At 44.0% G+C, this 26613-nt stretch overlaps 1 protein-coding gene across 2 annotated transcripts; it reads right to left on the bottom strand.

The window, feature by feature from the left end:
* On the bottom strand, positions 1 to 26613 carry MTMR9 (myotubularin related protein 9). 2 transcript variants are annotated; one of them, XM_075750373.1, is made up of 11 exons: positions 25844 to 26613; positions 22437 to 22545; positions 21598 to 21723; positions 14394 to 14567; positions 12162 to 12379; positions 10397 to 10558; positions 7741 to 7882; positions 6940 to 7160; positions 4687 to 4838; positions 3889 to 3986; positions 3191 to 3653 (listed from the first exon to the last, which is right to left on the bottom strand). In XM_075750373.1, exons 1-11 carry the CDS (start codon positions 26026 to 26028, stop codon positions 3555 to 3557), a joined length of 1686 nt encoding a protein of 561 aa, XP_075606488.1. In that variant the 5' UTR covers positions 26029 to 26613; the 3' UTR covers positions 3191 to 3554. The 2 variants fall into 2 exon arrangements, with proteins under 2 accessions (XP_075606489.1, XP_075606488.1); XM_075750374.1 differs by having other exon boundaries at positions 1 to 3986; positions 25844 to 26612.

Below are 26613 nucleotides of genomic sequence, written 5' to 3'. Positions count from 1 at the left end.
TTTTTAGTCTTCAAGGTTTTAATTTAAACAGACGTTTCTACTGTTCTCAGCATATCTACAGCAAAGTTTACAGCCACTTTGTATCTGTTTTTCTCCCCCCAAATGGCTAAGCAATTTGAGCCATGATAGTTTCTCATATTTGTTGCCTTTTTTTCTTTTTTCTTCAGTATATTCAACACTACAGCAGCTGGGATTCTGTACACATACAGCATACATCTAACAACAGCACACAACTCCCAGCCCTGTTATTTATTTCATTAAAAAAAAAAAATTAGTCAAGACTGATGCAGCAGCCAAGTCCAATTAGCAATTCCAGATGTTTGGACAGAAGTGCACTCATCGCTTAAATTGGTACTAGTTAACAGATACATAGCACACATCACACAGTGCTATTCAGTGTCACGCAGTTACAAAAAGGGAGTGCTAGCATAGATGTTTTGCCCTCCTACAGGAACCTGTACATGATAGCACTTTCCAAGGCTTTAGCAAAGCATACATTAGACACCAATATGCTGTACAGTGCAATTTAAGTTATATCATATGCAACATGGACAATAGTGCACTTAAACCAGTCGCCACATTCAAGAGTTAGATCAATACAATCAAAATATTGAAGATACATATTCCCTTATGAAAACTGTGCAAGTTAGTTCCTTTTTCCCTTTTCTTTTTTTGATAAATGGCAGAGCGTCCGCAGTGATTGACCCCAGAGTTTGAGGAAGGGAGCCCTCAGTGTCCAGCTTATTACACAAAGAGCTATGTGCAAAAGAGCAGAAGCAGGGGTGTCAGCAAGAGTGTAAGGCAGCGTCAGACTGAAGAGCTCACAGCTGGGCACCGCCACAGTGCTTACAGCTCAGGAAGATGCAGGTAACCTGCAAACGGTGTCATGACTTCACATGGCAGAGTCCAGCAGACATCCCCCTCTAAGAGGAAACGAGCCCATCATCAGTATTAAATATGTGAATAAATACAGTGGGCACACAGGTAAGCAAAGAACTGAAGTGCTCTGCTGTGTGTTACACCAGTAGCCACCAGACTGGAGCCTGGGAAGCAATGGGAATGAAAAGGTTAAAAGAGAAGGTGCAAATAGCCTGACACAAGAAGTCTGTGAAGTATCTTCTCCCAGGAGGGCCTGCAAGGCTCCACCCATCTTGTCTCAACTCCATGAGGTGCAATACCTTGCAGGACTGCTCCAAGTAACATCTCATGAAGGTGACTGTTTGCAGGTTAACTTTAGCCTCCAGCTCCTGCTGTTTGCAGTGGATACAAGGCGATGCACAGCAGAGGAACGGGGGAAGAAACTGCTGTGGCTGCTCAGAACGACACTAGCATTTTCACATAAAGGCTGCGATCCATGCTACTGCTAAGCCAAGCCAAGGACACAGCACTTGGGTGTGAATTCAGTCCTGAAACACAAGCTGAGGATGAAATGCCAGCTCAGAGAGAATTTTCTGCCTTTTGTTAGCTGTCACAGCTGGTTACCCAATCTCCTCACAGATGCCTGCAGTTTGCATGAGAGACTAGAGCAGCCAGGCAATTAGATCAAAAACCCTCTTTGCTTCTCTATTATTTAGCTCAATATATAATTACTACGTTAGGAAATTGCATAACCTTTAAGTGTGTTTTATGTATAGTCTATTATGGGGAAAATAGTGCCTTCTGATTCCTTCCCATCTGGCTAGTGATAATGCATTTCAGATGTACAGGAACAGTAGAAATTCTAAATTGGATAGGGAAACAACATCCAGGCAGGTGCGGATCCCACAGATATAATTTTGAAGGGTGAGCAATAATTTTAAGGGCTTACATTTGCAATATACCCAGAAGATAGCTCCAGAAGCCAGTGTTTGGAGGTGGGAGGAAAGCATGGCCAACTTGTGCCTCTCCTGTTACGTGGTACAGATCACCAGCCACCCTGAGAAGCATTCCTTATGTCAGACTTGATTTACTGAACAAGATTGTCACTCTCCTAATCTAGAAAGAAACTGGTATTACAAGTAGAGGGAATTAATCTTCTGCTTAAGTGAATAACTGTTTAAAAGGGACCTTTTCATTTTTTAAGCCAGATGACTTTAGGACTAAGTTTAGGTTACTCAAGAAGAAAACAATTAAGGAAATAAGGACTGAGGAAAAAGGCATTAAGGTAGCCCTTCATCACTATCACATAATTTTAGAGTTTCCTTGGTTATAGAACTTTTTTTTAGAATATATTTAGTGGTTACAAGATTTTTGCAGATTACTCTCCAGATACTTCAACTAAAGATCCTCCATTATCACATCTATCCATCTTTACGTGAAGTGGCTTTTAAACAAAGGCAGCTTCATTCCAAAACAGCATGAATTGTCACAGAAGCTCAACAGTTTCCACAGAGATCAAGACTGACCTAAGGCAGCTCCATCCATTTCAGTAGGAACAGGCTAACAGCAAGCGCCTTTGAAGATAATCCCAGCCACACACGCTGTTGTTAATTCAAGTCTTCTCAGCCACGTAGAGCTAACAATGGAATCAAGCTGAACAAGTGTCTAGGTGAGTTAATATTTCAGACCCACTTGTACCTAGCTTTTCAAAGGAGAAAGTCTCTAGCAAAAAGTCCGATTTCATACAAAGAGCAGATTGCAGCCACGGAAACACAAAGATCAGCTACAAAATGCAGAGTTACTTGGAAAAAAGCTTATCCCTAAAGTCTTTAAGCAGTTTTAGCAGCTACAAACGATCTAAACTATTAGCATTATTGTAGTGTGATGGCCTCAATCTGCAGCAGCTACCTGATGTGTTAGATCACCTTAACTTCCAACTTCTGCTTCTGATGTTACACAGAATGTATAGTGAGAGCATGAAAGGAAAAAGTGCACCAGGTGGAGCAAAAGTGTTTTGTTGAGCGGTAGATTAAGTGCTGGTCTTGCACCCTTGCAGTGCTGTAAACTTGTTCAAGTGCACAAACCTGGCACTGGCAAACACTGGCAAAATCAGCCAGTGCAGTTCCATGTTTCAAGAGGGCAGCCTGGCTCTAGTTAAAAATACAGCTCTGAGCCACTGCTTTGTAAGTGAACACCTCTGCCAACTATTTAACCTTTGTTTTCCAGGTAGAATTTTAAAAAGTTTGTTATTCCTTAGGAGATAGTTTTCCATGAGGCACAATTCCACCTGAAGGTCATGGCTTAAACATTAGCAGCAGAATCCCTACTTCAGTTCTGTATTGCACTGAAATTTCTTGCTCTGGTTTGGTATTCAGCTTACTGCTCCCAAGCCAATGCTTAACACAAAAACCCAAGTGTTAGACGTGAAGGCTACTGAGAGTATCATATAGACTGGCAGAACCTGTAGTTAGATTATACCATTTTCTAGTTTTTCTAGGAAACTAAAGAACTAAGCTGCCTTACTTACTCTTGGAGAGAAAAGGTGCTTTCAGACAAAATGCCTTTACCAATCTGTCCATAACTTTGCATTTTAAATCCTGCCGAGTGTTTAGAGAGTTCAACAAAACCAGAAAAAAAAAAGTCCAAAATAAATTTGAAACATGCTGTCTCTTGGCCCATCCTGGTCATCCATACAGTTAGGCGGAGGTAAGAGTTCCGGCTTCTGCTGACACACACACAATTTTGAGACAGGAAAGCTGCCAAGAGAGGACACTATGCCCAGTTGTGTATGTCTTCTGTAAACAAAACAGAAATCCCTCCCAAAAAGCAAGGAGGTAGTGTGAAGTGAAGGTTTCAGCAGTGGGAGGACTGAGGGTCAGCTGTACCCGGAGGGCTCTGCAATACATGCACTTTCCATGTTTAGTCTTTAACGTAAAGGGGACTGGAAAGGGAAGCCCTGCCATCTCACAGGTTCTCCTGCATCCTATCATCTGTTTCCATCTCTGCTAGCTGCCTCCTCAATGCATTAACCTTTGCCTGAAGTTCCTTGTTGTATTTTATAATGCTGATCATTTCTTCATGGGCTTCGTCTAGGAACTTGGAAGGCCTGTTCCACCGAAGAAAGACACCTGAAAGCCCAGAGACAGCACAAGTCAGGAGGGTTTCTTGTTACAAGGGGGAAACATTCATATTCCATCAGCTCTCAAGTAACATGCATACAGTTTATGCATTTTTTCCTTACCCTCCCTCCTAAATAGCATTTAGAAATACCAATCCTCCTCTCCAAGTTCACCATTCTATTAAACAAAGTTAATAAAGAAAAAATGAGGGGGTTTTATTCCTTTTTTCTCATATACTGATCAGACCAACCCATATTCAGTCTCCACCATGCCATGACAGCCTGCTTGCTTCACTGGAATTAACTTTTTCTCCATCTCATGTATACTGAAGAGTTTCTGCAGCAGGAAACCTACTGCGCACAGACCATCCTGGCCAACAGTTGGTAATGGAGAAAGAGAAGTCTTGGCTGATATAAAACAAAAACCTTAGTTCTGCAGAACAGATTAGACTACATCACTGCAGAAATACTGTGCTAAGAAGTTAAATGGTACTAAGAAGGCTCCACCAACCCTTAGAAGCAGAAAGCATTATGTCTCTGGGGATGGTACATACCAAAAATACTTTGGAACAGATCTCAAAGGGAGTGAGATCACCATCAGCTGAGACAAGACTAAGCACATAGAAGAGACAGAGGTGAACACTTAAGAAGCTTTACAAGTAGCCACAATATATGTATTGCCTACAACAGGAAAACCAAGCTTGGCTTACCTTCCCAGAGCTGCAGGCTCTGTGGGGCAACGGAGGGCCAGATGACAAGGCTGTTGGCCTCAAAAAGAGGATTCTGGAATTTGCTCAGCTCTTCAGACCTGTTCACCCAGGACCACAGGGACATAGTCTTTTGCAGCAGCTTCAGTTTAGACCTAAAAAACCCGTAAGAACAAGTTAGCTTTCACTTTTATACTGTAAAAGCTCATTTTGTTTTGTCAGAACCCCACAGACTAGAATGCCACAAGCCTTCCCATGTGCTACCAGTCCAGACAATTCAGGCTAATCCCTTCAATACCTTTCACCAACATGGTACAGGGTGTAAACCTAAAGCAATTTACTCAATCTGGCTCCTTACAATTAGTTTTGAAGAAAAGGTGAGGAAATAAGATTTGTAAGTTGGGTGGAAGCTAGCTGCCTTCTGTCTAGATGACTAATCAGTCACCTCCCCAAAATAGTTCAGCTGGCAGGTTTTGAAAGGGACCGAGATCCTGTGTTAAGATAGAGCTGGGAGGTGTGGTAGGTCTGCATCAAGGAAAGATCGTCGTGCAATTCTCCGGGTACTTTAAAGCAATATTATCGCTGGAATTGTGCAAGGGGCACATCTGATTAGGTCCCTCTGGTGGCAGGAAGCATCAGACAGAGATGAAGCAGCGCTGTGTTCCTGGGTCAAACCCACCCCCAGGAGTTACAGAGGGGTCTCTATTCCATAGATTCTGGTAAACCTCATTCTGCTTGCACTAGCAAATTGAACTGCCACCCAGGCAGGAGATTCACCATCCCTGTGAATACTTCAGACAGCACAAGCTTAACATCAGACTTCAAACGTTTTCTGTGCTCACAGGCTGACATATTCAGATGTGACAGGCAGGTTACATGTAACATTCAATACTCTTTCAAATTTCATCTTATTGGTTTCAAGTCTAACTTGGTTTTGCAGATCACCAGTTCAGCAGCCCTGCAGAAAACAGAAGAGTTGCTTCTAAGCAAAGATTACTTTTAGGGCACAGAGGTTTATAGGGAGCTCTAAATTGCCCTTCTTCTCTGTAATATCAGCTCTGTTTTTCCCTTCTACTCCTTCATTGTTCTTCAGCTAAGCAGGAGATCATCAGACAGTCTTACTGGAGCCAGGAGTACTGAGAACAGAACTCAGGACAAGTTCAAAACAGGAATCCAAACCTCTCTGGCAGCTGCCATCTGCCGTGAGAGGCTCTCATCCTCCCCTCTCCACCCTGTTTACTACTCCCAGCAGCTCTACTTGGGGCATGCCCAGAGCTGCCCCCCCGGTACAGCACAGCACCTACACCAGACTAGGACTGAGAAGCTAGGTGTTGGTCTGCTCAAGTACCTTAAAGGCCACAAGCTCGTCAGCAAGCTTAGCACAGGCCTGTCATTACCTGACAGGGCAGACTCCAGCAGAATGCACTCCTGGCTGCTTCCGTTCACAGTTGGATCCATCTGAGAGTTCACAGCATTTGCTCAGAACCTCAGCCAGTGCAGATTGCCAATTCACATTTCTCCAAGTCAGAGGTTACGGCTGGAGGGACTTTTGGTCCTTCTGTTGGGAGTTATACTACTGCATGGCCAAAAAGGCCTCAAACCTAATCGTGATGCTCGCAGCCAAACAATCAAAGCTTTTTGCAAGGTGTAACTAACTGTGAGGCAGATCCTTCTGAAAGAAGCTCTTCCATGTTTCCAACTTCAGCAGTTAATGGATGATGCAAAAAACAAAGCCTTCCTTTCCTGGGAGCGTTGGGACCACCAGGCAACAAAGTCATGTTCTTACCCAACAGCTAAGGTAAGAACCAGACTTCCCAGCTTTGGCCTCTGACTGCCTTGACCTTCTCCTCCAGGCCTGCGTGGACAAGTTTGCTTCCCACAGCTATGATTCACATCACTGTTGAACTCTAGGGGTTTTTTTTTTTTTATGGAAAGAGTTTCTGTGTAAGAGACTATATAAACTGGTGATGGGTGGAGATTGTTTTCAAGGCCACACAGGAAACAGAAAAGACAGTCTAAGGTATTAGCTTGGACTTGGAGAAGACTAATTCAACACACAGTATCCCACTTCCAAGGGGGACAAGGTCTGTAACATTGCAACAGACTACATAACTGCAACAAGAGAAGCTCACCTGTGCTATGGGAGACCACACAAGCACCCTCACCCTTTTTCAAACCTCAAACCAAGACATGTAGGTTTTTTTAGTCTGATACAGCCCAATATTTAAAGAGTTCAAAGCAAGCATCCTCACCAACCTTTCATTTTCGTTGTTTCCCAGGAAAGTCCCAAACTGTGAAGCATAAGCATGTTCAAAGAGCATAATGAGGAACTGTTCGTTGAATTCAAAAGAGCAAGGGAACTGACGAAGGATTTGCCACACACAGTCCAAAAAGAGGAGAAACACTGGGGCCTCCCATTTCTGCTTGCTATTTGAATAGGCTGATTGGGCACAGCGCTGCTGGAAAGGGTGACCAGCCTATACATAAGAATCAGAGAGAACATCACATAGAAAGCAGTGGGATGTGAGTACATGTTGCAAAAAGACTTCAGAGCTAGTTCTGTCCACGCAACTATGCAATTACTACTCTTTTCTACAACCATAATTTTGTAAACCATCCGGTAACAAATTGCTAGCAACCACGACTAACTTTGCTGCCTTTTTGGGGCTATGTAAACAGCACTGCATTTGAGCAGAGGATTTTACCAAGAACAAACTTGCCTAAGTGCACCGAAGGACCAGGCTGAGGAGATTCGCTGCAAGAGTACAAAGAATAGAACTAATAAGGTTTTGTGGTTTAGCCTGAGCAGTGTTCTCAAAAAAGATGTTCACCCTGAGCACACAAAACAGGCAGTTCCCCGAAACCAAAGAACTACCATGAGAGGCAGAGGCCCCACAGAGGTACAAATGACTCGGTAACGATGCTGCTCTTCGGACAAAGGCCATTCACACTAAGCAGGGCTGCAACAAGGCCCAACCTGTTTGCTGCCTCTCGGGCTGTTTCTCAATACAACTGTCACTGGACTAGACTGCCATTTTGTCCATAGACATTTCTTACCTGTAGCCACTCCCTCACAACAAGAGATTCAAAGCCACGTATGGTCCTGCATCTTGGATCCAAGATAATCTGTGCCAGAGAAGTTACCTGGAGCGTTGAATCAGTTCCTTCAGTCCCATGGACTAGCACTGATGCACCTTCCCTGGGAGAAAGGTAGAAAGGAGTAAGAGTGTGAATGAGCAGAACACATCCCAAGGACATCTACATCCCAAGGGATGCCATTACATCCCATGGACACCAGTGTCACTACCCTGACAATGCTGACGTTTTGCTGGCTCTTTACTCCTCCTTCCCCACATGGATGCATACACCACCATCTCCACCCAGATCCTCACCAACATTAACCAGAGCTCTGCATCACCTAAGGCCTAGTTTCTTGCAAAGCATGTTGGAAATCCAGACCCTTTGCCACAATGATGGAAGATCTCTTCTGGGGTTCTCACTGCTTTGAATTGGTACCTCTTTGAGTTATAGCATCTCAAAATATGATTGTGTCATTTATTGTTTTGCTAAGTACTCTGAAATCTTCCCATAAGAACTGCAGTAAAGCCCTAACATCCCCCAGATGCTCTGCAAAACAATACCATGGGATTCATGCTCAAACCTAGGCTTAATTGTATTTGGGCCTCAATCAGTGTTTTCTGCTTTAAGAATAAGCCACTAAGCCAGTTCAGCAGAAAGAAAGAAATGACAGACTTGGCCGCCATAAAGGCAGAAGAGTTGGTGTGCTGAGCAAGGCAGCTTGTCAAAGAGCCAAGCACAAAGGCTTCTCACTCACCCGCCAGCACAAGTGAATCAGCAGAACAACGTGAGGAGCAGAGGGAGCTCGGTCTGGGGCAGGAAGGTTTTGCACATTGCTAGGGCCCACTCCAGTGGGGACTGTCCAGGACAGCGGATTCCCTCCCCTCTTCCTCCATCCTAGGCTGTGTTTGGATACAGTATCAGAATCTCATCCACGTGCTCCCAAGGGAAGGACTGGATGCGTGGTATTACACGGAATTTATACCCCTTACTCTTCCCAAATCTTGACCCAACATCTCATTTCTGCCAATACCCTCACACCCAGAAAGGAAATTAACTGCAGGTTGTATTTCTTTCAGTGCAGAGACCCAACGTAAGCAGCAACGTGTGGGCAAGAAAGATCAATCTACCAAGCAAGTAACCCTGCACGTTACTTGCTTTTTTGAACTTAAAAGCATAAATATCTACATCTTGAACATTGCAACATCTTTGTCTATAGTCCTATGTCTAAAACAAACCCAGTGCCTCTATGATATAGATAATCTTCAGATACTTTCTCTCCTCCTCCCCCAGGCAGGGGCAGATAAAGAGGCTGCTTAACAGACAAGCACAATTGCCAAGGCTAACTGCAAGCCTATGCACTTCCCAAAGTGGGCACACCAGGATAACACTACTTTCACCTTTCATTTTTTCAGGCCCCAGACCTTTAAGGTGCTGCAAGAGCTGTCCCATCTATTCCCTCCCTGCGGCCAATATAACTGAACCATCCTCGTCAGCTCAGCTACCATCTCCAGGCTCCGATTGAGACAGGCCAGGCACCAATGCTGAGTTGGCCTGACATGGCTCCACATAAACAGGAGGAAAAAAAAAAAAAGCAGAGCTGGGGTTAAAAATGATGAAATTTCCCACTGTCACAACAAGCCAGAAGAGTTTCGTCACAAACCTTTCTCATTATACACACGCGGGAAAGGATTACAGATAAAACTATTGATCAAGAGCAATCCTTTTCTGGCACAGTCAATAACTAAACAGGCACCGTCAGTGCTTTCAAAGAGCACAGCAGCTCGTATTTTTATGCATTAATGCTGTTTTAACAACGAGACTGGACTTCAGCCTACTTGTGTATCTGTAGAATACATTCCTTAGCTGATAGGAAAAGCTAGGTTTTCCCTGAGTTTGGAGAAGGGCTTGCTCCTCTCAGGGACACAAAGAAAATCACATTTAGACCCCTGCATTTGGGCTTACAAACCCTGGCACCTGACAGCTAGCTTTTGGTCTCCAGCCTGAGATCTGAAGATATTTTGAGGACAAGTTAGCCAAGTCAGCAGTATTTATTAAAGAAATGTCAGGTTAGAAGAAGTCACAAGCACTTATAAGGGATGAACAGGATTGCTTAGATAGGACTACGGGGATAAAAATTTCACGAGTAAAAAGCACTGCACCAATTCCTAGGGAAAACAAGGAAATACCATTGGTTTAATCTCTAGGTGTGTATTGGGGTACTGGAAATTTTCAGCTGGAAAAAAAACCTTTTTAAAAAAAACCCCACAACTGTGTGTTCTCGCTTTACTAGGCTACCAAACAGCATTTCAGATGGGCACATTCTAACCCAAACCTTCAATAAAACTACCTAAATTAGATTGGTTGCATCAGCCATAGGAATATACCTTAACTAGATGATCTAATACCTATTCCTAGTCAAGATTTCCTCCCTCAGGCTTGTACTTCTAAAAACACAAGCGTGATTTACTGGAGGAACATTCCTTAACCATGATGAAACATTATCTTGCACGGGTACAAGCAAGCCAGCTCATGGCAGCGAGTTACTAATACTTAAAGTGGAAATAGAGGTATTTAACAAGCAATCTGTAACCAGTGAATGAGAAAAACTCGAGGCTTTCAGAAAAAGCTTTACCTATCAATACACTGAGCAGCTAGACAAGCTGCAGTTAGTATCTCCTTGATGTGAGTCAGCCAGTTGGAAGCTTCCAGTTTACTGAGCCAGCGGTCCATATTGTGCGACTGGTCATTACAAGCTTCGACAAGTTTGATGAGGCTTTCCTGCAGAATATTAAACCTTTGGGAAAAGCAAAGTATTATGGAAAATGTAAGTAATAACATAGCAATCAGGACAACATGCTTACAGAAATACATCAATGTCAAAATAAAGCACTACGATTTATATGCAGTTATTTCAACAAGTAGGACCCTATAGAAGTCATGTCTTGTCATTCAGCAATCCTGTTTTCACCGGGAATCCCAAAATACCACTCTTTGGACAGAAGTAATCTCTTCCCTTTCAAAACAAATTGCTTCGTAAAACCTTACAACAGTACAGCCCTTTCCTTATCTTACCTGAACTCTGTGCGTTTAGCCATGCCTTACATTTTCCATGTAAAATATATTTCAGTAGTCTCACTCCCATTGCCAAATACAAGTGTGATTGTGACCTGGCACAGACACAACAAGTGTCAGCCAAGCTTCAAGTGCTGCACCTTCACTCTCTGTACTACAACAGACATTTTGGGGGAGTTTTAAACCCGCAGAGCTGCAACAGTAGCCTGAAAGCCATCCATCACAAGAACACAACCCCACTGTAACAGAAAATTTTAAACTAGACTTAACGTCTTAATGTAGAATGACACTAAGATGAGTTTGGCCAATTTCATAGAATGGTTTGGGTTGGAAGGGACTTCAAAGATTGTCCAGTTCCAACCCCCGTGCTGCGGGCAGGGACACCCTCCACTAGCCCAGGTTGCCCAAAGCCCCATCCAACCTGCCCTTGAACACTGCCAGGGAGCCAGGGGCAGCCACAGCTTCTCTGGGCACCCTGGGCCAGGGCCTCAGCACCCTCCCAGGGAAGGATTGCTGCCTCCCATCCCATCTCCATCTCCCCTCCTGCAGCTTCAGGCCATTCCCCTTGGCCTGTCCCTCCCTGCCCTTGGCACCAGCCCCTCTCCAGCTTTTCTGGAGCCCCTGCAGGGACTGGAAGGGGCTCCAAGGTCTCCCCGCAGCCTTCTCTTCTCCAGGCTGAACAAGGCCAACTCTCTCAGCCTGAGGTCTCCAGAGCAGAGGTGCTCCAGCCCTCGCAGCATCTCCGTGGCCTCCTCTGGCCTGGCTCCAACAGCTCCGTGTCCTTCTTGTGCTGGGGACCCCCGAGCTGGACGCAGCACTGCAGGGGGGTCTCAGCAGAGCGGAGCAGAGGGGCAGAATCCCCTCCCTCGACCTGCTGCTCACACTGCTGGACACGCAGCCCAGGACACGGGTGGCTCTCTGCGCTGCCAGCGCACATTGCCGGCTCACGTTGAGCTTCTTGTCCCCCAACAGCCCAAGTCCTTCTCCTCAGGGCTGCTCTCCATCCATTCCCGCCCAGCCTACCTGTGCACTACTGCAGAGAGGAACACAGGAAGGCTGGACCGCAGCTATAGATGGTCAGAAAAAGAGATGGCACAGGCAGATGTCTGAAATTTGCAGCAGGTTGTTCAGAACACGGAACCAAACACAGCTTTCCAAAGCCAAATAGCTTTATCATCCACGTAACCTCATTTTGCTAAAAAGGAACGTGACCCTCTTGACAGCAACCAGGATACACGGCCATTTCTTACAGAACCAAATACTTTATGGACTTTACCAATGCAACCCTACAAAGCCGAGCAGAGGGACTGTGTGATTTCACCCACCTCTCGATACATTTGTGAATCCTCCTCCACTGGGGATAGTGCGCTTCTTGTTCAAAGCCCCCTCCTTTGGCCCTGGCCTGCTGGGCAACGTTCAAGGACCTCGTATCAATGATGTAGCCACGCTTGCCAGGCCGTAGCGTGGCATTAATGAGCTTCTCATCTTCTTTACATCGTCTCCCATTCGTACCTGTAAGAGGCTGGCTACTTCGCATCATCACCTGCAGAGACAAATAACCATGAATTAGGCACTGGAAATGGAGAGACTTAAGATTGAAAATCACTGATTACTTCAGCTCCAATACAAGAATTGGAGGTTTAAACTCACTATGCAAGTGACACCCCTCCACTAGAGGATTTTTTTAGGCATCTGCAATCAGAGACTGAAAACTGATCTATTAGATCACTGGATCTCAACATCAGGCATGGAGAATGGTTCCCTAGAGAAGTGTGCTGCCAAAATTCGCACAGGATACTCCTATTTCCCATAAAAACTCAGGTCATTGTAAGAATGCTGACAGGAGTGAGACAACTCAACCTTAAAAAAAAGCTTCCTCTATCAGTTCGGGGGTAACGTTCAAGTGGGGTTCTCGTGGATCTCCAGCTCTTCACTGTGGAGTTGCACCAGCAAGTGCAGCTCTCATCTCACCACGCTTCCTGCTTCTACCTACCTGGAGCTTAATCCACCAGGTCTGGACACAGGCAAACAGTCTGACACACAGAAGTGTTTCTATAGTTCTTACTACAGCTGCTGTTCTCCCTTGTCCTGAATCCTTCAGTTCTTTTAAGTGCAATCCTTTGCATGGACTGCATTTATTTAACAAACCAGAAATCCTTGAATTGAGCAATCATTTGGCAGGCCACTTTCTAAATTACAGACATCTATCCCTTTAATTATTCCTGCAGTACCATCTTTGTGAGCCATTGACTGGCTTCCTGCTGATGGTTCCTTTATAAACCAGCATTTTCAGGATCGTCATTTAAGGTCTCTTCCCAATTCTGTTTCTAAAACACTCAAGTCATTCATGTGTTAAAGATGCCTGTTCGGTACAGTTTTACCCAGTGGCTAGATTAATAAACCCTAGGTCCACAGATTTATTAGCTGAGATTTCTCTTTAGTAAATGCCTTTCAATTCAGAGAGCATCCCAGCAGCCCAAATGATAACTAAAATGTGAGGGCAGCCAGTCAGCAACCCCAACTATGCTTGAGAACTCAGCGTCAGGAGAACAAAGGTGACAGACAGCATTACTGTCACAAGTTCAAGCACTCCAAGCCAAATGCTATTATACTCCTCACACTTGAAACATGAAAAATATGGAGAGATAAAATATGGAGAGATAATTGAACAAATCTTCCTTCGACAGTTTTCAGTCGGGCTGAGAAAAAGCAGAAAGCATGACTTAAGAAGTGGGTGGATGGCTGATTTTAAAGCAAAGCAAAAAAAAACCCACAACCCAAAGGTGCTACTAAGTTAAACTAGAAGTCCTCTAATTCAGGGCTTACGAGTCTTGGCAACAGGAGGTGAGAACACATTAGAGCACTTGGCTCAGAAGCCTGCATCAAGTTTACAAGCCACAGGTTGGACATCCCAACATCCTTGGAACTGGTTACATCAGCAAGAGATACAAAGAATTACTCAACAATTTCATAAAGCGTGTTTCTTAATTATAGTGTATCAGTCACTCAATTAGATTTGGCTTGTCAAAAGGTGGTAAAGTCTGTGCAACACCAAGAATTTGCTACTCCTGAAACATGTTATACCAACAGGCTCAGAGAACAGATTGTTCTGATCAGTCCTTGGATAGTTACAGAGCAGAAACAGTGCTGGCTCTGAGCACGCTTGCTGTCATCGTGAATATTACGAAGGAGACAGTCCACCACCCAGAGACAGGACAATGTGGTTTCTGCCATCCTTTCAGCATGAAGTCTCTTGGCAGACAAAGCAAGTGAGGGTGCCAGTGGTGGCTTTACAAGTCTCATCTTGCTCTTACTGCTGTGAGCAAGCTCATGCCACATACGCTCCCAAACAAGCAGCTTAATAGCTATTTCTAGGGCAGCAATTACTCATTCCATCAGCCAGAACCAGTTTCATTGCATATACTTAATAAGTTGAAAAATAAAATGAGCTAACATCTCATGAACTGTATTAAATATAGAGCACAAGTTGTTTTTTCATTAAATGAAGAGATTCACACACTTCCTTCAGGTACAACCATTACTCAAATGCAGCTTACCATCCCGTTCTTCTTATGATAATAGCTGAGGACTGGGAAGCGACTGCCATGGCGAAACATGGCAACTTTCCGAAGTGCTTCATCATCGATGGATTTGGGGACAATGACAACTGGAGGGTAGGAGGGACAGACAGAGAATTCCTTATTGATGCAGCTGAGACGCCATTCATCTGTCTGAGAAAGATAAGAACATATAGGCTTTGGGACAAAAACCAGAATATTTCTGTTACAGCATAGCATACTAGGGAAGCTGAACTTTCACATTCGGAATAAAGCATGCACAGAATATTAGTGATCTATTCCATTTGCACCACAGCTGAAGGCTCAGTTGTCTCATATTGGTCATCTAGGAATCTGGACTCTCTGTAACAGCATAATTATGCTAATCAGTCAGATCAAATCCAGCACCGTATCCTGTCTCCAACAAAAACGTGGCAGAAGAGATGCTGTTCAAGAAGAACAAACAAGACTTGTCCCTCTCTGCAGTGCACTCCTCATCCCCTACCTCTCAGATGTTTTATTACAGACATTAGAAGGTATAGCCCTGCCTAGTCCTTTTAGTATCCATTAACAAGTCTGTTGACCTATTATTTTTTGCCCCACACCTCTTGAAGCTGCCTGCAATCATAACACCTTGTTGCAGCAGCTCCCAGAAGCTCACTACCAAGCATGCAGATAATTTTTTCTGTTGCCTACAAACTTTCAGGTGACTGGTTCCTGAGGTGCAGGACTTGAACAACGGTTCCCTGTCTGGTTTATCCACATCCTCAACAAACAGCACAAAATAAGCCCATGTGATCAGAAATGGGTGATTGCAGCTTTTAATTATTTCACAGACACAGCAGGCAGCATGTCTGCAGTATGCACTACAACGTAACTTAAAGCACTTGCAGATTGCTCCAATCTCACAGGAAGCAAGAATGTTGTATGTCTCGCTCTTGGGGAGACCCCAGAACAGAAGTGTATTCCTGCATCAGCAGATTTAGGGGAAAAAAGGTTGATTTATGCAGGTGACATCTGTGCAAACCTCTGTCTGTGCCAAGAGCACAGTTAGTAACGTTGTCCCCGAGAACACTGGCAGCCAAGAGGCAACTCCATACATTGAAGCTCATTTGCGATTAAAATTGCAATTTAACCTTACCAGTTTGGTTCTTTCCTATGGGCTCTGCTTTATGTAAACCACTACAGCTGTTCCTCCAAAAGCACCTCCGGGAACCAGCACAGCATCTGAGCGCAAAGGTCTCATCGTAAACTCCTGTTACATAACTTTTCAGCTTCCAACAGCCGAGCACTTGTGCAAAGTGCTGAATGGTGGCACCCTGCAGCCTCACGGGCACTTGGCATGAGAACCCAGTCTACCCCATACCCAGGGTCAGACACAGGACTTGGCTCCATCTCAGACAAAACCAAAGGTCAACGGGCAGCCTCACTGATGAGGAGTCCTTGCTTACTGAAGTCCAGGCTGGAAGAGCTAACGCTGCCCTTACTGTAGCCTCCAACACACCCAGCCTTCACGGAGGGCTTGCTGCTTCTGGGCTGGTACCACACCACTGCCTGCTGCGTTATCCAGGTACATCAAGCGGCCACGAGACATGTATTTTTCCCTGAGAAGCACACAGCAGAACCTTGCCTAAAATTTGGCAGGAATTGAGCTCATGGTTGTCAGTAGCAGAACAGTGGCTGGGCTGCATCGTCGGTCAGTGCATCCTTTTCCTGTATTCCTTACGGCCAGCAAAACCTGCTGGCAGAAGTCTTGGTGGGGAAAATGACCCAGAAGCCTCTACAACATGTTTTGATTTTAACAGCAGCCTTAAATTCTTAAAGTAGCAGCAGAATAGCAGTTAAATTTGCCTGTAAAAGCTTCAGACACAAAGAAATTAAAGTGAAATATAAAAACCTTTTCAAGAGGAACAGACATCTGCTTTCAAGGTGGATTTTTTTTTTTTTTTTTTAGTTCCTAAGCACTGACATGACACAGGAGGGAGAAAGCAAACAAGACCTTAAGTAACTCCTTATCTGAGGTGTTTTCAGTACAGACTGGGAAGTACTTTTGTGCTACTGCAGCAGGCAGAGACCTCATGCAGCTGCCATAAAAAACTCTGCTCATTTGTGTTTAAAGAAAGTTTCAGCTAGACAAAGAGGTAGGGGGATAAAGCAGGTATCACAGAAAGTAAGAGAAGAGCATGACAATTAAATTATGCAGTAAAAGAATACACAAAAAAACCTACGTCAAATCAGGAAGGGTGGTTTAGCATGCATTAATTACACAGCTCTGAGTAGAAGCAGGTCTCTCTTCCTCTTTCCTTTCTTCCAGAGGCTTACTACCTCATACCTTACACCTCCTGACTGGTACCTGGTTATACAAATCTGACTGGCTCGCAGATCCAATGGAAAACTAGGATCAACTTAGGAAAGTTTTCTGGCAATGAATTTTTTCCATCAGATGAATAAGCTGATCTGATTCACAACACTATTTCATCACCGGTAGACCCAAGGCACGGGATGTGGGGTGTAGGAGACAGGCTGCCACCAAAAGGGACAATTTTGCTAAGAAAAAGATGCTGGGTAAGGTACACCTGTGTATTATCATCATCAAGAACAGCAACTGCTACCTGTGTTCAGTAGCCTATCTGGACAGTCTTGCACCATCCCTGTTGTAAGCTTATTTCATTATTCATTAGCCTCAAAACAGCTTCTTCCAACATCTACATTTTATAAAAAGCAGAGGTTCTCCCAGATGCAAAATTAAATTGCCTCCAGCAATTACATCATAGGTGGAGATGAAAGAAGTTCTGGATCACATAAGGGAAGCTGGCTGGTCACAGCTCATGCTTTTAATGCACCAAAAATGATTTTTTTTTTTTTTTTTTTTTACAGCTTTTTGGGTTGTCTATCTTAAGTTAGAGATTTCATGACAGTGTGCAATTTATTTACAATGGAAAAAATATGCATGGATATAGAAAAGAACTGATAAATGCCTTACTGCCACATAGGGTGTACAGAAAGCAAAATCAGAACTCTGTGGTATGCTTTTTTGAGAGACTGGCTGTCACTGATATCGCCAGTATGAAAACGAATGGAAGAGTATCGACCTGACTTATCTCCCACTTTGGTAATTTAACTCTGCCCATAACCTCCTGTCCTCACCATTTATAACATGAGACAGATGATACTATTATGTCATCCTGTTATAATTTACTGTTAGATGGGAAGGAGGAGGAGCGTGGCAGCAATTAGCACCATTTGTCTTCTATACCATAGCTACTTCCACAGAGATTCATTTAACCTCTGCAATGCCAGCTTCAGACTGCTAAAATACACTCTGACATCAATCAGATGAGAGTAAAACCCAACAGCGCAGGTGTCTTCGTGGCTTTTACTTGGGGTACATCTGCAATTTGGAAGAAAAAATTGCCATTACTGACTGGAAGAGTGAGGTAACGTCAATTCAACTGTATGCAGCAGCAGTTGCAGGAAGCAGTAAGGACTGCGGTGAAAGAGAAGAGGTGGACCTCATCTTCAGGCATCACCAGATAAGTACACTGCGTGAAACTCAGAAAGTACAAAGTTAGCATTTACTTAATTCCAATTAAGGCTAGAAGCAGCAAAGGATTGGGGGCAGAGCAGAAAGGAGGGAGGATTCCAAAGAAGAGAGACAGTAGTCAGAAGTTTTTTGGTTGTTTTTTTTTTTTTTTTTTAAACACAGTGCAGGATTAACTCTTACATTTCTACTTTTCTTGTCCTAGTACTTGTTTAGAAATATTTATTTTCAAATGTTATTGAAAGGCTAAAACAGTTATCCTTCCTCTTAAAACTTACAATTGCTAGGAGAGGTCGTTTTCCCCAAAACAGTGTGAAACAATTCAAGGTCTACTAATAAGCCTTAAAAGAAGAGTCATGAAACCAGCAGAGACCTTGAAGCTCCTGCAAAGCAGCAATGACACAGGCCATCACCAAACAACAGGTAGAAGGCAACAAGCCCTGTTAGTAACAGACTGTGCGCAGACAAGAAGCATTACCAGCAGGAGCAAGCAAAGATTGATGCTTGTCTGGTAAGAGCAAAATATGGGCTATCCACACCATTGCAAAGTGAGCCCAAACTCAGGAAATCTAGGTGTGGTTGTTTGTTTTTTTTTAAAAAAAAGCTCCAGTACAGAAGATAAAGCACAGCTGAACTGTCCAGAACCCTGAGCTCTTTCCTACAAGAAAATGGAAGAAGAAAAAAATAAGAGAATGAAGAAAGTGAGTTTTGTGGCAATGAAGCACCTTCACTTTATACTGTTAGTGTACAAATTTCTCAGGGCCTCTACACTTAAGATGAAACTGAATTTCCAGAGTTACAGTTTGCAATATCCTGCAGTTGTAGGATTTGGCAAAAGAGACACCTATTATCTCTTCTCTGACTCCTCAGAAAAAAAACATGAAACCCCTCTAATTCCATTCAGCCACTCAAGCGGTAACGCAGTAGTACAGTGAAGAACATGAATTTTCACACACATTTCACCTGACATCTATAACCAATCCAAATTTCACATACTACCCAGTGCTTCAAGCAAACCACAATGCACGCAATCAAAAGGTGGATAAGGAAACGTTAACCATCCTGTGCATCTGTTGCTCCACTTATGTATTTGTCTATAGTATCTTTAAAGTCTCATCTTGCAGTACAATAGTTTGGAGCCCGCAGGCACAGTGGAAGTTTTGCGGTGACATTTAGTGAAACACGGCGCTGATTTCTTCATATGACTTAATTCTCAGCTGAACTACTCTGTTGATACATTGGATTTATCTCAACAGCAGTTCATGGAAAGACACTTGACAAAAGCCCGCCTGACCTGTGCTGTGGGTTATTCCCAAAAAATAGGAATAACAGGCAGCGCACACGCCAACAGCCGTCAGCAAGTGACAGTCTACAGAAAGTTATTAATTTCTCCAATTTCTTTAGATCAAATGAAATAATTTGCCTAAACAGTTCTTCCCTTAACACCTTCACAGACTAAATGCAAGAATGTTGTGATAGTGCAGCAGCCTCCCTAATGCTGGAGCTGAGCTGCAGGGGTGTTTACTATCAAATTCGAGGGGCAATGCTAGATGACACGTCAGATCAATGCAGTGGAGTGAAATCACTGTGTGAAATGTGTGTTGGGAGAAAAATACATTAGGCACAACATAAGCCAAGATAAACAGAGAAAATATTATTATATAGTATAATACTATAATAGATTATCTAATTTTTAATGTATTACCTAACTTTTTTTAAAATCTTAACTGTTACAGTTTTCCTTTGCCATTACAGAATGTGTCAGAGTTTTAAAACAACTCTCGTGTAGCAGACAAATGTGGAATTAATACATTACTAGAGCTGCAGTGCAAGTAAAATGCAGTTTTTGAAAGTTGTTACCATATTGGGGAAGGTAAGGCATAACAGATCCAGATGGATGATTTAACAGAGAGGGAGGTAACCTTCTGAATTCCACTCATTTGACTTATGGGAGAAAAAAAAAAAAAGTCAGCCATTTATTTGTTCTAGCCTGTCATGTAAGAAAGTTTAATTACAGAACAAGAATTATTTGGTCAACAATATTTTTATCTGTTGTTCAGGAGAAGCCATTTGAACATGGCTTTTATCACCCTTTCTTTTAAAAGAAGTAAAGCTGAAGTTTTGGGTTAAAAGCCAAGAATTAATCAACAGCTGCTAGACATGCATATTTTAAAGAAATGAATTATTGCCCTTGAAATGTAACACTACAAAATAATTAGGATTTAAATGTAAGCCTTCCAAGGAGCACATGTTCAGAAAGGCAAGAGATCCACAAATAAGCTATCAATGCAATTTTAAACCTCTGAAAGGAAAAAAAAAAAAGCAGCATATCAATGGATCCATGTTAGCACCTGCATCTGCGTGCTGCTAAATACAACCATCAAGTGATTCGACTCCTGAAGTCTGAAAAGGATTTCAGCTACACATAGAGAGCAAAACATGAACAGAAGCAGAACCATCTCCTGCGATCTTTCATTGAGCTCCAAGGGATTTCTTTCTGCTGCCTTCAATCCGGCTTTCACACTCCTCCCTTCTCACCAGATAGCACTTCAGCTTCTGGCCTTTTGATTCTCACTGAAATGCCTGCAAGCTTCCTCTGCTGAGCTGGGAAAGCGTCTGCCGCTTTGCCTCCCAACAGGAGCACACACTGATCACATTTGACTTCCCCAGCTGAAATTAAAACCAAAACTGTGGTGCTAGTTGTTATAACTGGTCAGTTTGTATGTCTTTTGACAGCAGAAGATGGGACATGTGAGAGCAGTCCAACTACAAGACAAAAATAGAAAGATCCCTGAACTCCTTTAATTTTCCAGTGATTTCATCATATGAATCTGGTCAAGCTAATCATATTATTCAGTTATTAGTCATAAACAGGAAGTAATAAATGCTGCAGATGAGCTGGGTTGCAAATAAAAGAAACAAATCAATGTTCTTTGATGCTGCACTAATGGATGTGGTCTCAGAAACCTAAGATGATGCAGCAAGTGCACACATTTAATGCGAAACAAAGACCTGGAACACAGAGATGCTAACCCAAGGCACGATTAAAACGGGTAGGCTCCTGCAACTGAGCTAGTTCCCCACTATATCAAATTCAGTATTCTAAAATGAAGTTTGAGTAACAGGTACAACAGGCAACGCCACAAGAACAATTTCTACCCTACAGGTACCAAAATACTGTGCTCACAGAACCTGGAAGAATACAACTGGAAATTCCCTGCTGTCTGAACACTCACAGTATTTCCCCAGCATGGATTAGAGTGAAGAGTGTTTCAAATCAGGCATCTTTACCTACTGTCATCTTCCTGTACAGCTAAGCAATCCTTAGCAATTTTGAATTTGTTCTTACAATAAGGAGGGTCATCCCCAAGGGACTAAAACACTTCCTATCTTCACATCCTCCCAGGTAACTCAAATAGGCCTCAAAGCTCCCTTTGTAGAAGGTAAAACACAAATGCTAAACAGGAATATTTAGCACATAAACAGAAATGCTTGTTGTTTACAGAATGAATATTTGAACAACACTCACTTTCCACCCAGGCATGGAACAGCTCTTTTTACCATCCAGGATTTCCACTCCAGACGCTACCAGGTGAAATACTTCACAAACTACTTGCACAAAACTTATCCAAGTGCCTCTGCAAATCCTTGAATCCAACTTACCACTGAACTGAGGAGCTCAAACTCTTGATCAGGCAGAAAAGAGCGCCAGCCATCTTCAATGATTTCAAACATGGGCCGGTAGAAGAAGGGATACATGAGAGTGACAGAATCCAAAGTGGAAAGTGCCTGTGTGGGTGAGAGAAATTAACAGCTACTTAATTCATCCAGACTGCTATTTTATTCTAAAAAACATACAGCAATAGTGTTTTCCTCTAACATCGGTGATGCAAACTTAAGCCACCCAAAAGCATAAAACCATTAAGTTTGAAATACTAAGTTCCTGCAGGGTAGTTTAACACACAAAAAACAGTAGCACAGATAGAAGTGGATGATAACAGACAATCTAACAGTAAATGTGGATTTGTACACACAGTATCACTTCTGCAGGCTACACTATGCAACAATGCACCAAAGGATGAGAGAGATGCACACTGAACATAACTACTGGCACACATCCTACATGACGTTTACCTGATTGCTAAAAACAGAGTTTAAAGTCAAGAAGTCACTTAATATTGTTTGAGACACCTGAAACTCAACCCATCTGATGTGGTTTTGCCTCCTCATGCTCCAGCATAATGAAGCTGAGCTTCATTTTTGCAAATGCTATTGCAAGATTTTTGATCCAGAAAAGAAGTGGAGGGTTGGTTTGTTTTCTTAAAAAACCCTACAAGCAACAAACAATATTTTGACAATTGAAAGGAAATATCCCACAATTCTCATTTGCCTTCCAGAACATCAGTGAAAACCTTCCTAACTGGGGGAAACCACCTACTGTTACGGTTGAGGCCAGATCAAGGTCTGAGAACGTAGGTGTTACTTACATAATGATTTCTTACCTCAATAGAACTAGCAATGTTCAAGCACTCCTCCATTCCAGGTATATCCAGCTGAATAATTCGCAGATCTTTGCATTTTATAATGATGGTACCTAATGAGCCCACAAACCTACAGCAAGAGATGAAGAAAGAGTCTCTTAAGAACAGAGTCTTGTAAGGTACGATGAGGTACTATAGCTCTTCCCACAACACATGCCTACAAGACAAAATGCCTTTAGTAGTAATATGTCTACAATACCATCTTTCAAAGAATACATAAACAAAACAACCCCCTTCTTTGGTATTTGCAAGTTGTGTTCCACTTTTTTTTGTTTTTAGTTCCATCCTTGTGATATGGCAGTGAGTGGAAGGACTACAAGGTAGAGAAGAGAAGGTTTTCCTCCCAGCTTTGCTTTAAAACAGGAAAGAAAAGGTAAGCTCAGGTGGTTTTTTGATAGTACTAGAAGCTTCAGCTGCAAGTTTCCAGGTTCATTACAGTAATGTGTTGAAACTTTGAGGCCTGCTAAAAACATCCGACTTGAATTTAATTTTTAAAATAACATTTAAGTCTGGCTACTTTACACTCCTTTGTTTTTAACAGGGAAGTTTGGTTTCCGATACCTGCAGTCCCATGGAGCCATTTGCTCAGAGAAGTTAAAGTCTTACCACTGCTCAAGTCAATTCAGAGAAAACCTCTACATTACAAAACAAACACAGCACACAGACGCCCTCTCCAGTTTTCCTTATGTAGCTGAAGAGACGGATGATGCCTGCACAGAAACTCTTTTCTTTATGTTAACTAGCCCACAGCACTCACAGAAATGCTGTGGATTTTAGGTCACAAAGCAACAAACTAAGGAAAAGCAGCTGAATCTCCTCAGACACCACAGCAGTGTTTGCAGCAGCCAAGGACGATGCAAGAGGCAGAAGTAGGCAGGACGTGAAGGACCAAGCCTCAGGCCCTCGTGGCCTAATCCTCAGTTAGACCGTGCACACTCAAAGGCAGAGTTGTACATGCTCCAAGAGACCTGTTGCTAAGCCCTGGGTTGCTTCACCTGTGCTACGAAAGGTGCCTGTAATTTATTTTGGAATTATTATTCCAGCTGAAAGGTCATTATCTATTTCTTCTGTGCAGACAGAGGTTAACATGCAGAACCAATTATAATTTGGGTAGTGCTGAAGGAAGAACTACAGGTGTTTTGACAGAAAAGTTCTGCAACTCCAGCAGAGACAGCCTGTGCATCGTTTGCCCTTGTTGCAGTGCTATTTCACTGATCCCCAACACAGTAACACACTGCAGCTATATAACACACACGCATTGCCAGGGCTTTGTTTCCTTTCCACATTTCTTTAAGCAAAAAGACCACAGGAGATGACTAGAGATTGTTCTGCTTCTCCACAAACCTTACAGGTCATATTTAAGCTGCTTAAAAAAACTAGAAAAATTTAAGAAGCAGACTGATGACCATCTGATGATTAGGGAATCATAGAATGGTTTGGGTTGGAAGGGACCTCACAGCCCATCCAGTTCCAACCCCCTGCCATGGGCAGGGACACCCTCCACTAGCCCAGGTTGCCCAAAGCCCCATCCAACCTGGCCTTGAACACTGCCAGGGAGCCAGGGGCAGCCACAGCTTCTCTGGGCACCCTGGGCCAGGGCCTCAGCACCCTCACAGGGAAGGATTTCTGCCTCCCATCCCATCTCCATCTCCCCTCCTGCAGCTTCAGGCCATTCCCCTTGGCCTGTCCCTCCCTGCCCTTGGCACCAGCCCCTCTCCAGCTTTCCTGGAGCCCCTGCAGGGACTGGAAGGGGCTCTAAGGTCTCCCCACAGCCTTCTCTTCTCCAGACACCCATATCATGCAAGTGGGACAAGAGATTTTATGAACCTGGCACAATATCACAGTTGTTGTGCGCTATTAACCTGAAGTAGTGCAAACTGGACTTTCTACAACCTTTATTGGTCTAAGAATCTTGTTATTCCGTTATCTCCAGCACTGAGAAGAATATACTCTTACCCTTTTATGTGCAGGGTTTCATTGCAGTTACATTCACACAAAGCTTTTCTCGGGGAAGGAGATGTCTGCTCTAGAGAACTAGAAACTAGGGCTGGCAGTAAGGGCTGCAAGTATCTGCAGACATAGCTAACTCCATTACAAATCACGTACTGAGCTAGCAACGCACTACTCCCTCACCATAACTTAGAGTGTCTCTTGCTTATTTGGTACAACTTACACTGTAACTGCAACTAAGCTCAGAAAAAAATAAAAGAAAGAAAAGCTTGTCCATAATAATTTTCAAAATGCAGCTACAGCTGGTTTAGTACAAGCAGTGAGGAGGACAAGACCAAATCACTGACGACTGAGCAGTACTAGATAGGAACAGATTTCCTGAGGTTTCCACCACTCTGTTCCTCTCCACCTCAGACCAAGATGCAGCATTTCTCAGAAACACTCAGAGAAATCAGGAACACGGGAACAAACTTAATCAGCGTCCAGTACTTCACCCATTCTGAAAGGCAACCTGATATTTTTAATTGCTGCTGCTTGATTTTCTGAGTCTTGCTGGCAGAAAGGAAGTCTATTCTTCCAGATTACCTTAAAAAGCAAGTAAAACAGGGGATTGACTTTGTAATTAAGAAAAAAAAATAAAATGTTATGAGCAAACTGAAAAAAAGGACCAAGGTGAGGAAGCAGAAGACAACGACCAGCTGAGATGGGACTGCCACTCAACAAGGGAAGCGTGATGGGGCAACAGTACACATAAAGCAGACGGAAGTGATGAAAGAAGACTAATTTCTGAAGTCCCTGTAACAAAAACAGATGGGCAAGAAGAAAAAAAAAAAAACAAAAAACCAATGGAGCGCTGCAGCTACAACTGAGCTTTACCACATCACTCCCACAAGAGGTACGCTGTTAAAGTGTTATTGATTTCCATAAGCAGTTGGAGGAGTAAGGGGATGATGCTGTTGAGCAGTAGGAGAGTGATCTGGGGCTGAAAGAGTCCAGAGTCCACTTCTGTCATCAGTTCTGCTGGGTGACCCAAGGCAAATCACTTAATCAGTGCCTCAGCTTCCATCTCTGGTGAACAGCAGTAAAGACGTGTCCTTTATAGAGCGTTTCAAGAACTCCTGATGAAATCCACTGAACGATGAACACAAGAGTGCTGTTTGAACATAAAAATTCTGACTCTATATATGACCAAAACCCCTCCCTTAGGATGCAACAGCCCAATATCAACATCCCAACAGAATGAGAATCAATCTGCCCGTGCCAATATTCTGCCCTGGGCTCTAATGGACTGTCCTTTCTCCTTTCCAGACCAGGATTTGAGACAGCTGAGACACGACTCAGCCTTGACAACCACTTTTCAACCCATAAGAAGACACAAACAATTAGGCATGGGTAGGCAGGGAACTGAGGAGACATACCTTTTCTCAATAGAATCAATGTTGGAGTGCAGCAGCCACAGCTCCTCAGCATTATCTTGACGCCGTGAAGAAAAAATGAGATGATGGCCAGTCAAACACAGAGTCCCCTCCACTGCCAGGTAGAAAGGGCGGTGCAGGACGACGTTGTCCGCTCGAGGGGTCTTGATCAGCTCCGCAAACTCCATGCTTGCTAGCAAAGGGAACGGGCCTGGGGAGGCCTTCGCCACAAAAACGTGACGGGAAAAGAGGGGTATAACCTCACCAACGCCAGCAGGGATGGGATGGAGAACCTGGGACAGCCCCGGGATGGCTCACAACCGGCCGTTAGCCCTGTCCGGCGCCACGGAAGGCAGGCAGGGCCTAACCCGAGGGGCGATCCCGGGGCGGGGGGAAAGGTGAGGCGGGGAGGAGGGAGGGAAGGGCGGGAGGATCCCACAACCCCCGCTGGGAGAAGGGCGATGCCCTCACAGCGTCCCCGTTCCCGGGGGGCGCCCGGTGCCCGACCGAGGGGGGCGGCTGACAGGAAGAGCCGGGAGGGGGCGGCGGTGGCGGCGCGGGGAGATCCCCGGTGCTTGACAAAGAGAGAGGCAGGGCAGGGCGGGGGCCCGGCGGACGGAGGGCGGGCGGGCGGGCGGGCACCGGCTGACGCGGGGAGGGGAGCCCCGGGCTGCGGAGGGGGGCAGCGGCCCCGCCGCCCCAGCACCCCCGGCCCCGCCGCTGAGGAGGCGCCCGGCGGAGCGGTCCCGGCCGGAAGCTCGCGAGCCCTTCCC

This window comes from Balearica regulorum, chromosome 3 (assembly GCF_011004875.1).
Source record: "Balearica regulorum gibbericeps isolate bBalReg1 chromosome 3, bBalReg1.pri, whole genome shotgun sequence".
Lineage (NCBI taxonomy): Eukaryota > Metazoa > Chordata > Aves > Gruiformes > Gruidae > Balearica > Balearica regulorum.
Note: the sequence above shows the minus strand (reverse complement) of the source record. Positions and strands in the feature narration are given on the sequence as shown.